General features: G+C 37.6%; 2 protein-coding genes and 1 pseudogene across 2 annotated transcripts; 1 reads left to right on the plus strand and 2 right to left on the minus strand.

The window, feature by feature from the left end:
* Window positions 1–851: 851 nt before the first annotated feature.
* On the minus strand, window positions 852–3,967 carry LOC148933094 (cell division control protein 48 homolog C-like). Its single transcript, XM_089058706.1, has 10 exons — window positions 3,675–3,967; window positions 2,960–3,540; window positions 2,680–2,823; window positions 2,416–2,532; window positions 2,253–2,339; window positions 1,999–2,064; window positions 1,858–1,919; window positions 1,564–1,765; window positions 1,311–1,445; window positions 852–1,134 (listed from the first exon to the last, which is right to left on the minus strand). The coding sequence occupies exons 1-10, from the start codon at window positions 3,934–3,936 to the stop codon at window positions 1,099–1,101; spliced, it is 1,692 nt and encodes a 563-aa protein (XP_088914832.1). The 5' UTR covers window positions 3,937–3,967; the 3' UTR covers window positions 852–1,098.
* Window positions 3,968–6,564: 2,597 nt separating this feature from the next.
* LOC148933095 (kinesin-like protein KIN-13A) lies at window positions 6,565–11,273 on the plus strand (annotated as a pseudogene).
* A 1,505-nt stretch (window positions 11,274–12,778) lies between these two features.
* On the minus strand, window positions 12,779–15,894 carry LOC148933096 (cell division control protein 48 homolog C-like). Its single transcript, XM_089058825.1, has 10 exons — window positions 15,602–15,894; window positions 14,887–15,467; window positions 14,607–14,750; window positions 14,343–14,459; window positions 14,180–14,266; window positions 13,926–13,991; window positions 13,785–13,846; window positions 13,491–13,692; window positions 13,238–13,372; window positions 12,779–13,061 (listed from the first exon to the last, which is right to left on the minus strand). Exons 1-10 carry the CDS (start codon window positions 15,861–15,863, stop codon window positions 13,026–13,028), a joined length of 1,692 nt encoding a protein of 563 aa, XP_088914951.1. The 5' UTR covers window positions 15,864–15,894; the 3' UTR covers window positions 12,779–13,025.
* Between the last annotated feature and the right edge of the window lie 268 nt (window positions 15,895–16,162).

Consider the following 16,162-nt stretch of genomic DNA (forward strand, 5'->3'; position numbering starts at 1 on the left):
TCGTGTGATTTTCAACTTAAAAACATTGGTAAGATATTGCAGTTTTGACCTTGAGACAACATGACATACATATTGTTTGTTTTGGGCTTATTGTTAATTTCTTATGAGTTGCAATTTGTCTATCTATAACCATTAGATTTGAATTATTTTGTTGTAGAATGTAAGCATCTCTGTAGCATATGCATTTGATTATCTTTTACTCCCTCTCCGTCTCTGAAAATATGAACTACTATTTTTTTATTAGTCTGTTTCTGAAAGTATAGACTTGCTAATTTTTTAAATATGGAATAACACATTAAGCATGTATGTTGTTTTATTTACTTACCACCATTACGCTGCGCTGCTAATGATGTGAAGTTTGCTTTCCTTTAACTATTTATACTATCTTTTCTCTTCATCTTTCTTTTTTTACTTTATCAATGGAGTATATATTTAAATTCATGCCAAACCAAATATTTATACTTTTTAGAGGAGAGAGTAAAGTAAAATGTATATGGGAGATATGTGTAGAGGAACTTTCCTTAATTGAAAATGAGTTAATTTTGTTGGATGGATGTAAAAGTAAAATGTCCTTTTTTTTGTAGGATGAGTCGAGTATCAATTAGGTACCATTTGAATTGTTATAGTATTAATGAGTATTATAGTCAATGAACAAAGGGCAAATTAATTTTGAAGTATTAATTTGGTTGTGTAAGATTAAGTTATTTTCAGTTTGTTTAATGAACAATGAGTATATAGTATCAATGAGTATATAATATAGTCAATGAACAAGATGCCAACAATAATTTGGTTGTGTAAGATTAACTTATTTTGAGATGGAGGCCCAAAATTAATTTGGTGACAGAGAGTCAAAAGCTAATAGTATCAACCAAGATTGATCCTTCATGTCATTAGCCTGAAATTAAGTACTCTATCGGTTTAATCCATCCAACTGAATTCTATCTAATTCATCAAATCCATCAAGACAGTCATGTAGAATGCATTTGTCTCATTTTGTTTCTAATTGATCTCACAATGAACTGATATTTGTCTTCAATGTGCCAAAATCTGCAATGAAAACTCAAAACATATAGGCTGCCTTGATTTGAAACCATTCCATCACTGCTCAGAATAACGCTCACACCTCTTCACATACTGCACACAAAATCAAAACACTTCAATAACGCGATAGCAAAACTAGTAGGAGCGCAAAAAACCATTGTATTCTTGTATTTTCGGCACCCAAAAACAAATATGCGACCATGAGGCAAGATAAACATCACAAGTGAGAATTTGGGAGAAATGCAGTACTAGTTAATGAGAAGAAGCACCTCGTCCGACACAGACGGCGAGATTTTCTCCAACGCACTCATGAAATGTATCTCTTTGATAGTCCCTTGTATGCTACTACTTGTATCCATTGATGATAGTTGACCATCTATCGCAATCATAGCAGCTTCATCCATCTAATGTTGGGTTAAAGCAAAAAACACAGTCAAAATTATCTCTCATCAAACTATTACACTCCTTCTGTTTAGACTCTGTAGGACAGAATAAGTAGAAGAAAAGGAAAAAGGGGCTAACCAGAGCGGAGAGATCAGCGCCACTAAATTTGTCACATCCACTGTGCTTGCCCAGAGCCATGAGGTCCACATTGGCATCAATTGGTTTTTTCCGAGCAAGGGCTTTTAAGATCATTCCCCGTTCATCTGGACTAGGGAGGGGAACATACACAGGCTTCCATAACCCTCCTCTTCGGAACATAGCAGCATCCATCACTTCGGGCCTGCCAATAACTCAGCAATATAAGAATTGTCAAATAAGGGCAGAAGGGGTCAATTCTCTAGAAGAAAAGAAATTTGATAATCCATGTAGTACCTATTTGTAGCACAAATTACATGAATATTTCTATGTTTTGTGTCATCCAGTTCCTTCACCAGCTGCAACGGAAGACATTATCTGATTTAGATGAACATTTGGAATGAACAAAATTTGCACTAAGCACTACTATTTGCTAACCTGGGTCAGGGATGGCTCAACAACCCATCCCCCTTCCAGACCACGCTTTGTTGTCAGTGCATCCACCTGATGGAAAAAAGTATGTAGAGGATCAGAGATGAGAAATTACCAAAGCCAATAAGCAGAAAGGTAAGATAAAGTGTAGTTTATATATATTTAAAAAATGGTAATCTCTCTAGCAAAGGAAGGAAACAATGAAAAAAGACTAATAATCCATCTAATAGTAAAAACTAAAATAAAGAGAACGGGAGTACCTGGTCGAAGAAAATTATGCATGGAGATCCTGCCTTTGCTCGACCAAATACTGTGCGGACTTCCCACTCGGCCTTGAGTTCAAGACCCTTGATAAAAACAAAATTTTAGTAAATCAGTATTTTTCTCCCAATTATATTTATGTACATACTAACTTAAAAGAACCTTAAAGTGTATAAAATTGGCTCCCGCTTCATTAGCCACAGCCTTGGCGATCAAGGTCTTTCCGCAGCCAGGAGGGCCGTAAAGCAAAAACCCAGTTGCTAAGTCCAACCCTTGGGCCTACAGCAAGTAGGAAAAGTTTTACTAAACAAAAAAACTAGTATGATTTACTAAAATAAAAGACAAATACGTAACCACCAAACTGGTCAAAGTTCACTTGCATAACTCAATTTAATAAAGTAGGACTATAAAATAAAACAAATTTACCTCACAAGCTTCAGGAAACTTTATACGTGTAAGTATATGATGGTTAAATGCCTCTTTGAGCGAATGCAGGCCGCCAACATCATCCCACTTCACATTCGGTATGTCAGAAAATCTCAAAGAAGGTTTGACCATTTTAGCAGCTTCCTGCCATCAATTAGATAGAACTTAGAAGAAATGATAAGTGCATCATAATATTAGTATAAATTATGACAAGGAGAGAGGAGAATAAATTTTGGATTTACACATTGAAAATGATTATACAAAGATGAGAACAAGCTACCTCAAAATCAGCCATGGTTATATAGAGATTCTCCAGTTCTTTATCTGACAACGGCAACTTCAACCAATCTTTGCTATGATCTTCGGACAGCTCATCTTCGCTATGATCTTTGGACATCCTTTTCTTCCTTGCAATTGCAATTCTCCTCTTTGCAAGGAGACCAGTCTTGAGAACTACTGCTGTCAAATCTCCTCCAACATAACCTGGAGTCAATCTAGCTATTGTCTTAAGATCTATAGTACCTTCTTCAACTGTAAGTGTCCTTGCTAGCTTGGAGAGTATTTCAATCCGGGCAGCTTCATTAGGAAAACCTAATGCAATACGATCATCTACCGGAAACCTTCCTCTCAATTCAGGGTCCATGGAGTCTGGACAATTTGTTGCTCCAATCACAAGAACATAGCCTGGTACAGGATCGAATGACTCTTTCATGCTATAGACCAACTGGGAAACAATGCGTTTCTTCATATCATCTTTTGAGTTGTTATACGCAATTGCCTCAATTTCATCAATGAAGACTATAGATGGCGCGTTACTGTATGCTAGTTGGAACACCTCCCTAATTCTCCTTTCCGATTCACCTAGAAAGATTCAGTTATATCGAGTGAGCAATAAATTTCGACTTAGCAAATCAATCCTGGAGCAGAAAACTAGATTCTAGACTACAAAAGTAAATGACAAAAAAAAAAGTAAATAACAAAAAAAAATTTCAAACCATAAACTCGATAATCTTCAGACATCAATTCGCGGACGCTGATTGTGTGTGACGGCACTCTCGCCTCATTGATAACGGCCTCGGCCAAGCTCGTTTTCCCGCATCCCGACGGCCCGTGTAATAAAACACGGTTCACCGTCCAGTTCTTCTGCCCGAGGTGGTCTTTTAGCTTGGGATTCAAAATAGGTAGCAAGCACTTGAACTTTAATTCCTCGATCTCTTCACTAATCCCGCCAAAATCTGTAAGACGTGGCCCTTTCATGTCGGTGAGGCGGCGGAAACAAGATAGGCTTTGTCTTTAACAAATCCCTAACAAAGGGGGTGAGGCGGATACAATCGAGACAAGACCTAGGGTTTGGGTTCCAAGTGGGCTTGGGCTTGGGCTTGGGCTTGTCCAACTTGAGTTGTCAGTCTCTCAATTGTCCACATAAATTAATTTACAGAATAAGAATTACTGTAGAATTTTTGTATATATACTGTATAATAAAGAGAAAAAATGTACTATAAGAAATTTATTCATGAAGCGAATGATCAAAAATATACTGTATAGATATGCATGTAATGGCGGAGCCAGAAATTTTATCATGGGGGTTCAAAATTAAACTTTAAAAAAAATAATAAATTAAATTATAAGGTTCAAAATGTAAAAGTTAAATGTAATCACGTTGTAACATTTGTCTTCTATTCTTCATCTTCTGGAATCGGTGCATAATAGTTTTATTAGTAATTAACTTTATCAAACACATCTTTTTCTATGTAAGGAACTAAGCAATCATTCAATAGTTGGTCTCTCATGCTATTACGTAGAGAAGTCTTTATGATCTTCAATGCTGAAAATGTTCTTTCTACTGATGCAGTGGCAACAAGTAAGATCAATGACAACTTAACTAATAAATAAACCATTAAAAAATATTTGATATTTCTATACTAAGAATAGCAAAATATAAATTATACACAAAAAGAATAAAGTTCATATTATATACTTCACAACTAAAACAATAAAGTCTGTTGAGCAGCCTTTTGCCCCATCGGGCGACGGCGACGGCGGGAGTCTGATCGTGGTAGTGGGACCACTTCCTCGGTTTCGGGGAGCTCGTGCGAACCAACACTGCTGTTGTACTCACCGGAAGAGTTGATCTTCGTCCGCATCCAACCCGAGTCGACACCCGTACCAAACTTTTGCGAATCACTGACCACGAGAAAGGCCTCCCATTGGTCAAACTCTTTGAACTTCAGTTCTTTGTCGGGATACTGGGCCAAGGCCCGGTTCTTCACATCCTCCTCAGACATGCCGCTGGTCGCCAAGCGCAGGTTGTTTTGGTAGAGGGCGGCAAAACAACTGAGCTTAGGCCTAAACCGATCCCACTGTTTCCGGCATTGCTTGGAAGTGTGAGGCCTCGCCCCAGTCGGTTTGTGTGTTAGGTAGGTCTCACTAATGCGCTTCCACAATCGGTCAATATACTGGTTCGCTCCGATATAGGGATCCTCGACTACACCGATCCAGGCCTTCGCAAGCGCGGCGTTTTCCCACACGGTCCAGATCGACCTCTTCTCACCCTCCTCCTCTGCCCCCGTTTGCGAGGAAGAGCTCGGGGCTTTCCAGTTGCCCTTGCCCTTACCCCACCTCTGGCCTTGCCCTTGCCTTTGCCCCTGCCCCTTAAAGCAGGCTCCGCCTCATCGGGAGTCTCACGGATCGGCGATAGCCCAACTCCTGCCCCAACTGCTCAAAGGAGAAAGTCTCGATGCCAGCGTACTGAGTCTTCGGAAACTACTAGGGGAATCATCGGCCAACAAATCTATATATGAGCGATAGACAGATTCCCTAGGTGTCTGAGGGCTCCTGTGCTGCATCGACCCACCCACCCCCGCCATATTTGGCGGCGTACTCCCCATCCCCGCTGCCCCTGGCATCATCCCACCTATCTGACTCATCCAATTGTACATATTTAAGAACATTTGGGGAGATCCCCGCCATCCCTGCCATTTGGGGATTCATCCCCGCATTAAAGTTTCCTTCCGTTCCGGCGGGAAACGTGGGTGTGTTTCCTCCGCTCGTATTGGGGGAGTTCCTATTGTACTCCATAAAAAATGAAATTTGTAGATTTTAGAAAGAAAAACTTGTCCACACAAGTGGTGTGAATGAAATGAAGTTAAACGAGCCATATTTATAGAGTTTTTTTTTTTAAATAAAAATAAAAATCGGGACGTCCGACCTACGCCACAGCGGCGGACGTCCGAGCCCATCCGACGGGCGCACGGGACGGGCGTGTCCTACCTTTTTCTTCACTATGGCGGATGTCCGGTCGGACTTCCGTGACGTCCTACCGCGACGTCCGCCGTTGGACATGCTCTAAGAGAGAGTAAAGTAAATGATGAAAAAAAGAGTAATTGAATGTTTTGTCTTTTGTTAAAAAAAGAAATGACTCAACTTTGTTGAGATAGACTAAAAAGGAAAACGACTCAATTTTTTTGGGACGAAGAGAGTACTATATATATACTCTCTCCAACAGTCATTAAATGTTTGATATTATCATTTTGAGGTATATACACTATCACGTCGTAAAATAACCATACACGTCCCTAAACCATTTCACTCACATATTAGTATTATAAAACCAATAAATATTGAAGACACATCATATTACATTTTTAAAATTCATGTCTAATACCTATACGTCAAGGGCATAAAATGTCCGATAATTAACTTCCAAAATGAGCCGTTTATTAATAATAGTAGTACTACTACTTTATTTCGAAAAAAATCACCACACATTTTTGTGAGATACACTTTTTTGCAGGTACAAATGTATACATACAAACTCATATACGTATATCTGCGTATATTAAAATCCATAAAATGCAATGATGAATAATTTATTCGCCAAAAAAGCTATTGCAAATACATATCAATGTAGCTATACATATATATAATCATCATATATCTGACCCTCCCTTCCACTCTCTCAAGCAATCTCTGAAATCTGCACAAAATTTCGACCCAAATTGCTCGTGTTTCTGTTTTTCAATACAAAAAATCTCACATCTGTCTGCATTTCATGTTCTATTGATTTTGTTTCAGGTAGGATGCTACGGATTTGTTTTTTTGCCATAGCATTGCTTGAATTTGATGTAATTCTGATTGAAATGCGATTAATTTTTGTTTCTGCGATGATCTATGTAGGATATCATTAGGAATTCGAGAAATTTGTGAGTGAATTAAGGGAATTGGTATTGGATTGCTGATTTCGGTGGCGGAGTGCGTTGCCTTTTGTTCCGATTTCTCCCCTCTTCGTACGGTTTCTGAATTTTGAGCTGTTTTTTTTTTTGTTGAATTCGATTTCTCGATGATGATTTGGTGGTTGGAGCATCGAATTGTTATTGATTTCTGGAATTTTGTGGTGTTTGTTTGCTTGAAGTGTGAAAAACTAGATCTTGAAATTGGCTCCCCAAAAGAGATCGATGCGCCACGGTGCTGGCCAGATGCAGCAGAGCAGCGCGGCTGCGGCCACCACTCTCTATGACAATGCGCCACTCTCTATGACAATGCAGGGCCAGGGGTGTCCGGTGGAGATGCGGGGGATGCTGTGATGGCGCACTGGCTGCAATCTGCTGGATTGCAGCATCTGGCCTCTCCGATGTCGTCCAATGCAGTCGATAACCGCCTGCTCCCTAACCTCCTGATGCAGGTGAAGATTAGTTCTTTGAAAATGTTTGCTTATTAATGATTTAGCTATGGTTTTTGTCGCATAAGTGCGTGGATGTGGAAATGAGGAGCTTCGGCATCCGTTGCTTTTGTTGGGATTCGGATTAGTGGCACCGTTTGCTTAAGTTAGTTTATAGAATTTTGAATGAATTTCATTTTTCTTACACCATTGAGTGTGGACTAAAACCATATGGTACCACCACCACTCCATATCCTGTTAAGGATGCCTCTGGGATTGTGTTATATATCACTCTGTCTGTATTGGGTGTGTTTATATTAATTGAGAGGCCTGTTGGTGTATGAAGGGCTATGGACCGCAATCTGCAGAAGAGAAACAGAGGCTCTTCAAATTAATGAGGAATCTCAATTTCAATGGTGAAAATGTGTCAGAGCCTCATATCCCGACCCCAACTGCCCAGAGTTCAGGTGCATTTACTCCAACAGAGGGTTATTACGCCCCTGAGTTCAGGGGGGATTTTGGAGCTGGACTTTTGGACTTACATTCTATGGATGACACTGAGCTCTTATCTGATGTATGCTACACTTACTATTGACATTGGAAATTCTATTCTTCCAGTTGTATCTAAATATATCTACTTAATAGTGAACACTTACATTTGTTTATTTTCAGCATGCTATCTCAGATCCATTTGAGTCATCTCCTTTCATGCCTGCTGTGACCAAAGCCTTTGAAACTGATATTGTTGGGGTAAGCAACAGGCAGCAAAGGGGACAGATGGATGCAGAAGCCCCTGTCGGGTCTTTTAATGAAAAAGAGTTGAGCACAAGAGAAAATAATGTGGCTAAGATTAAAGTTGTGGTATGATTAGTTTCCCTGGTTGATTTAAATTACCTTCAATTGTGCTTATATGGTGCAATAACTTTACTGATAATCAAGTACAAAGTAAATGTGTTACTTTCTTTTGATTTTAGGTTCGTAAGAGGCCATTAAACAAGAAGGAACTTGCACGTAAAGAGGATGATGTTGTGGCTGTGTATGATGATGCCTATTTAACAGTCCATGAACCCACAGTTAAAGGTTTGGATATGTTTTTGGCATCTAAAAACATTATTATTATTGATGCTGGTTAGTTAGTATCCTGGGTTTATTGTTTTTTATTTATTTTTTCTTTTCTGAGATTGGGAACTCACTTTTGAGAGTTACTATAAAGGTTGACCTGACTGCATATGTAGAGAAGCACGAGTTTTGTTTTGATGCTGTCCTGGATGAGTAAGTGTCAAATGATGAGGTAATAATATGTTCTTGGATGTAAACTCTTGGTCAAAATTGGGATGAAAATTGTTTACATGCACTAAGGTTCTTTTTACATGTGTAAGCAGGTATACCGCAAGACTGTCGAGCCCATAATTCCTATCATTTTTCAACGTACCAAAGCAACATGTTTTGCATATGGTCAAACAGGTGCGAATATTCTCACTGACCTAGCAATGCACCTATTTAACCTGCTGAACCTATTGTGTGATTGACTAGTATAGTACCATTGTTTTATCCATTTGCACAGTGTTTAGACATTCATCTCGATGCAGTCTAGCTTAGTTATATGTTTTCATGTCAAACATGCTATATTATTGTACTGCTGTATATAAGACCATATCAAATCATATTAAACTATATCATCTTTAGGAGATAATGTAATAGGTGCTTTTCGTAATATTGCATCATTATTGACGCATCTGAAAGATAATTGATCATGGGAAATGGTTTTTTGTATGAAATTGAACACCGTTGATAATTGGTGTATGTGTAGGTTCCCAGATGTAATGTGACGTTCACTTAAATGTAATCTAGTCTTGCCTTTGTTTCATCATTATTAACTGTACAAAGTCCAACAACCCCAGCTGTTAATTTTGCTGTTTATGATCAAATGTCAGGATTTTTAGTGGGCCGGAAAGAATGTTGTTATGTATAATCATAAGAACTATGCTTGGACGAACCAATTCCAGACTATTATATTATCCTTAGATTTTGTATTCTCTAGCCGGCCATTTGGCGACAAGCTCTTGTTGCAATTTTATACACTCTACGACATTAAGATAATTCTTAGTGAAGGTTTCTATGTGTGTGTATTAAGATAACGAATGGAATATTAACTATATTATTTATGCTTCTAATAATTGATGTATGCAATCATTTGTATATATTTGAATATCTATGATGATTGGAACTTGTAAGGTAGAGTAAGATGACAGAAGAGATTTGAGAACATGCACACCAAACGAAAGTTGAAACCAAGCACATGTTTAAAATCTATAGTCATGAAATAATTTCATGATAGAAGGAGACACTAGGAGTATTTGTTATTGCAAAGCTAATCTGAGGAGCACTTTGGAACATCTTTTTCTACAAGCCATTTTACTTTAGCTTGCTTTCCAATTTTAGAAAAAATGAACTCTCTGAATCTATTTATGTCTGCTTTGTTGTAGTATCTGTTTCTGTAAGAGCTCTTATAAATGCTGGTAGATAAAAATTATGTCCCCCATTTTACCAGGAAGTGGCAAGACATTCACTATGCAGCCGTTACCTCTTCGAGCTGCAGAAGACCTTGTGAGATTGCTGCACCAGCCAGTTTATCGCAATCAAAGATTCAAGCTGTGGCTGAGCTATTTTGAAATATATGGAGGAAAACTTTATGATCTTCTGAGCGATAGGAAGTTAATACTCTTACTTGGTATCCCTTGTATTGAAGTAGCGAATCTTTTTACATTATGTGTGAGAATATCATTCCTAAATTAACTATTTTGAAAAATGCTTCTGTTATAAACTAGGTATGTCAAAATGACCCTTGATGAAGTTAGCTTAGGCTCCCTTATATCCTAAAAATAATTTTAAATTTTATCATCAAGATGAAAAATCTATCCTCATTAGTGGGCTTACGGATTGATTGATTGAGATCTCAAAGTCTTGAAATCATGTTGGTCTATCAAGATTTGCTCACAGGTAATTTTGTCATATTGTTTTCTATCTATACAGATGCATTATTTTTATTTTGAACTTGAATTTGCTAATAGTGTTACGGTTTTCCGTGGTCATGTCTAGATCTGTTTTTCAGCTGTTATTGATTTTCATAATCAGTTTATTGTTGGGCGATAGATGTGTTTCTAATTTAACTGAATATTGCCGCTCGATGCCCTCTTTTTCGCTGGTTTTTGGGTTATGGATTAAGGTTTAAACTAAATATTATACCTTTCTGTTACGGTAGATTTGAGCTTGATTGTGCTTTGTAAATCAATTATTTGGGCTAATGCTATCATTCAGATTTAGGATTCGATGAATCAAGAGTTTTAAAGATTGGTTTTTGCTACTGTTACTGATTTTTAAGATTTATTTTACTAACATAAGTCTAACTTTTGAAGAATTTGCCTTCCATATCTTGGCCTATTTATTACTTGTGATCTTGATTGTGCTTTGTAAATGAAATATTTGGGTTAATGCTACAATTCAGATTTAGGAATAGGCAATTCAAGAGTTTCAGTGATTGAGGTTTGCTATTGTTACTGCTATCATTCTGTGTTTAAGTTTTATTTTACTTAACCATGTATTTTACTTAGGCTAATTGTTAAGCTTATACTTGTTTGAGTGTTATATGAATTTGCCTTGCATATGTCTTTGGTTGTTAATTGGGCTATGTTATTTGTAGGTGACGAACTCCTCTCTGACTCGTTCACGTACAAGGAAATTGAGAATGGTTGTCTGTGGGAAGTCGAGGGAAAGGTTTGACTCATTAACTTTCTGTGATTGATCTCTTGCTTTTCTTGTTTGATCTATATGTTTCAATTTTCATTCTGATGTGCATTTTCTTATACACAGTGGGTAGTTACTGGAGCTGTTGATGTCGACATTGGCGTCAACCCCTCAGCCGAAGGTGCCGGTGAGGACGAAGGAGTTGATGACCAAGCTGTCAAAGTCGTTGACATTGTTGACACCTTCAGGCTGCAGGTTTGTTTTGTTCTCCGTACTCATTATGGTTTTGTCGGATTTCGTGGTCTGACCCTATTTTTTCTACAGGAGCAACCGCCATTTGACAAGAAGCAGTTTATTGGGTATATCAAGAAGTACATCAAAATATTGACCCCTAAGCTCGATGCAGAGAAGCAAGAGTAGTTCAAAAAGTCGATCGAGGGTGCAACCAACTATCTGGTCTCTAAACTCAAAGACCTTCAATTGTATGAATTCTCTCTCATTTCCTTAAATAATTGCAATTGTTGGATTATAATACATTTTTATGCCTGTATACATACCTACTATACACACACACACTCATCATATGTCTACATTTATGATTAAGGTTACAATGTTTTTGCATAGTTTTTATAGAATGATGAATGTAGTATTTTTCTGTGGTGTTAGCTTTTTCGGAGAGAGCATGCACGACGATAGCTCTTTGGTGTTTGCATACTACAAGGAAGGTGCTACCGATCCAACATTTTTGTACTTCGCCCATGGCTTGAAGGAAATCAAGTGTTGAGTGTTTCTTATTACCACATATTTATATGTTGTTGTCCATTATTATTTGTTGAGACATCTGAATTCGTGTGATTTTCAACTTAAAAACATTGGTAAGATATTGCAGTTTTGACCTTGAGACAACATGACATACATATTGTTTGTTTTGGGCTTATTGTTAATTTCTTATGAGTTGCAATTTGTCTATCTATAACCATTAGATTTGAATTATTTTGTTGTAGAATGTAAGCATCTCTGTAGCATATGCATTTGATTATCTTTTACTCCCTCTCCGTCTCTGAAAATATGAACTACTATTTTTTTATTAGTCTGTTTCTGAAAGTATAGACTTGCTAATTTTTTAAATATGGAATAACACATTAAGCATGTATGTTGTTTTATTTACTTACCACCATTACGCTGCGCTGCTAATGATGTGAAGTTTGCTTTCCTTTAACTATTTATACTATCTTTTCTCTTCATCTTTCTTTTTTTACTTTATCAATGGAGTATATATTTAAATTCATGCCAAACCAAATATTTATACTTTTTAGAGGAGAGAGTAAAGTAAAATGTATATGGGAGATATGTGTAGAGGAACTTTCCTTAATTGAAAATGAGTTAATTTTGTTGGATGGATGTAAAAGTAAAATGTCCTTTTTTTTGTAGGATGAGTCGAGTATCAATTAGGTACCATTTGAATTGTTATAGTATTAATGAGTATTATAGTCAATGAACAAAGGGCAAATTAATTTTGAAGTATTAATTTGGTTGTGTAAGATTAAGTTATTTTCAGTTTGTTTAATGAACAATGAGTATATAGTATCAATGAGTATATAATATAGTCAATGAACAAGATGCCAACAATAATTTGGTTGTGTAAGATTAACTTATTTTGAGATGGAGGCCCAAAATTAATTTGGTGACAGAGAGTCAAAAGCTAATAGTATCAACCAAGATTGATCCTTCATGTCATTAGCCTGAAATTAAGTACTCTATCGGTTTAATCCATCCAACTGAATTCTATCTAATTCATCAAATCCATCAAGACAGTCATGTAGAATGCATTTGTCTCATTTTGTTTCTAATTGATCTCACAATGAACTGATATTTGTCTTCAATGTGCCAAAATCTGCAATGAAAACTCAAAACATATAGGCTGCCTTGATTTGAAACCATTCCATCACTGCTCAGAATAACGCTCACACCTCTTCACATACTGCACACAAAATCAAAACACTTCAATAACGCGATAGCAAAACTAGTAGGAGCGCAAAAAACCATTGTATTCTTGTATTTTCGGCACCCAAAAACAAATATGCGACCATGAGGCAAGATAAACATCACAAGTGAGAATTTGGGAGAAATGCAGTACTAGTTAATGAGAAGAAGCACCTCGTCCGACACAGACGGCGAGATTTTCTCCAACGCACTCATGAAATGTATCTCTTTGATAGTCCCTTGTATGCTACTACTTGTATCCATTGATGATAGTTGACCATCTATCGCAATCATAGCAGCTTCATCCATCTAATGTTGGGTTAAAGCAAAAAACACAGTCAAAATTATCTCTCATCAAACTATTACACTCCTTCTGTTTAGACTCTGTAGGACAGAATAAGTAGAAGAAAAGGAAAAAGGGGCTAACCAGAGCGGAGAGATCAGCGCCACTAAATTTGTCACATCCACTGTGCTTGCCCAGAGCCATGAGGTCCACATTGGCATCAATTGGTTTTTTCCGAGCAAGGGCTTTTAAGATCATTCCCCGTTCATCTGGACTAGGGAGGGGAACATACACAGGCTTCCATAACCCTCCTCTTCGGAACATAGCAGCATCCATCACTTCGGGCCTGCCAATAACTCAGCAATATAAGAATTGTCAAATAAGGGCAGAAGGGGTCAATTCTCTAGAAGAAAAGAAATTTGATAATCCATGTAGTACCTATTTGTAGCACAAATTACATGAATATTTCTATGTTTTGTGTCATCCAGTTCCTTCACCAGCTGCAACGGAAGACATTATCTGATTTAGATGAACATTTGGAATGAACAAAATTTGCACTAAGCACTACTATTTGCTAACCTGGGTCAGGGATGGCTCAACAACCCATCCCCCTTCCAGACCACGCTTTGTTGTCAGTGCATCCACCTGATGGAAAAAAGTATGTAGAGGATCAGAGATGAGAAATTACCAAAGCCAATAAGCAGAAAGGTAAGATAAAGTGTAGTTTATATATATTTAAAAAATGGTAATCTCTCTAGCAAAGGAAGGAAACAATGAAAAAAGACTAATAATCCATCTAATAGTAAAAACTAAAATAAAGAGAACGGGAGTACCTGGTCGAAGAAAATTATGCATGGAGATCCTGCCTTTGCTCGACCAAATACTGTGCGGACTTCCCACTCGGCCTTGAGTTCAAGACCCTTGATAAAAACAAAATTTTAGTAAATCAGTATTTTTCTCCCAATTATATTTATGTACATACTAACTTAAAAGAACCTTAAAGTGTATAAAATTGGCTCCCGCTTCATTAGCCACAGCCTTGGCGATCAAGGTCTTTCCGCAGCCAGGAGGGCCGTAAAGCAAAAACCCAGTTGCTAAGTCCAACCCTTGGGCCTACAGCAAGTAGGAAAAGTTTTACTAAACAAAAAAACTAGTATGATTTACTAAAATAAAAGACAAATACGTAACCACCAAACTGGTCAAAGTTCACTTGCATAACTCAATTTAATAAAGTAGGACTATAAAATAAAACAAATTTACCTCACAAGCTTCAGGAAACTTTATACGTGTAAGTATATGATGGTTAAATGCCTCTTTGAGCGAATGCAGGCCGCCAACATCATCCCACTTCACATTCGGTATGTCAGAAAATCTCAAAGAAGGTTTGACCATTTTAGCAGCTTCCTGCCATCAATTAGATAGAACTTAGAAGAAATGATAAGTGCATCATAATATTAGTATAAATTATGACAAGGAGAGAGGAGAATAAATTTTGGATTTACACATTGAAAATGATTATACAAAGATGAGAACAAGCTACCTCAAAATCAGCCATGGTTATATAGAGATTCTCCAGTTCTTTATCTGACAACGGCAACTTCAACCAATCTTTGCTATGATCTTCGGACAGCTCATCTTCGCTATGATCTTTGGACATCCTTTTCTTCCTTGCAATTGCAATTCTCCTCTTTGCAAGGAGACCAGTCTTGAGAACTACTGCTGTCAAATCTCCTCCAACATAACCTGGAGTCAATCTAGCTATTGTCTTAAGATCTATAGTACCTTCTTCAACTGTAAGTGTCCTTGCTAGCTTGGAGAGTATTTCAATCCGGGCAGCTTCATTAGGAAAACCTAATGCAATACGATCATCTACCGGAAACCTTCCTCTCAATTCAGGGTCCATGGAGTCTGGACAATTTGTTGCTCCAATCACAAGAACATAGCCTGGTACAGGATCGAATGACTCTTTCATGCTATAGACCAACTGGGAAACAATGCGTTTCTTCATATCATCTTTTGAGTTGTTATACGCAATTGCCTCAATTTCATCAATGAAGACTATAGATGGCGCGTTACTGTATGCTAGTTGGAACACCTCCCTAATTCTCCTTTCCGATTCACCTAGAAAGATTCAGTTATATCGAGTGAGCAATAAATTTCGACTTAGCAAATCAATCCTGGAGCAGAAAACTAGATTCTAGACTACAAAAGTAAATGACAAAAAAAAAAGTAAATAACAAAAAAAAATTTCAAACCATAAACTCGATAATCTTCAGACATCAATTCGCGGACGCTGATTGTGTGTGACGGCACTCTCGCCTCATTGATAACGGCCTCGGCCAAGCTCGTTTTCCCGCATCCCGACGGCCCGTGTAATAAAACACGGTTCACCGTCCAGTTCTTCTGCCCGAGGTGGTCTTTTAGCTTGGGATTCAAAATAGGTAGCAAGCACTTGAACTTTAATTCCTCGATCTCTTCACTAATCCCGCCAAAATCTGTAAGACGTGGCCCTTTCATGTCGGTGAGGCGGCGGAAACAAGATAGGCTTTGTCTTTAACAAATCCCTAACAAAGGGGGTGAGGCGGATACAATCGAGACAAGACCTAGGGTTTGGGTTCCAAGTGGGCTTGGGCTTGGGCTTGGGCTTGTCCAACTTGAGTTGTCAGTCTCTCAATTGTCCACATAAATTAATTTACAGAATAAGAATTACTGTAGAATTTTTGTATATATACTGTATAATAAAGAGAAAAAATGCACTATAAGAAATTTATTCATGAAGCGAATGATCAAAAATATACTGTATAGATATGCATGTA

This window comes from Salvia hispanica, chromosome 1, assembly GCF_029641045.1.
Source record: "Salvia hispanica isolate PSC_SH4W2 chromosome 1, Shi_PSC_v1, whole genome shotgun sequence".
Lineage (NCBI taxonomy): Eukaryota > Viridiplantae > Streptophyta > Magnoliopsida > Lamiales > Lamiaceae > Salvia > Salvia hispanica.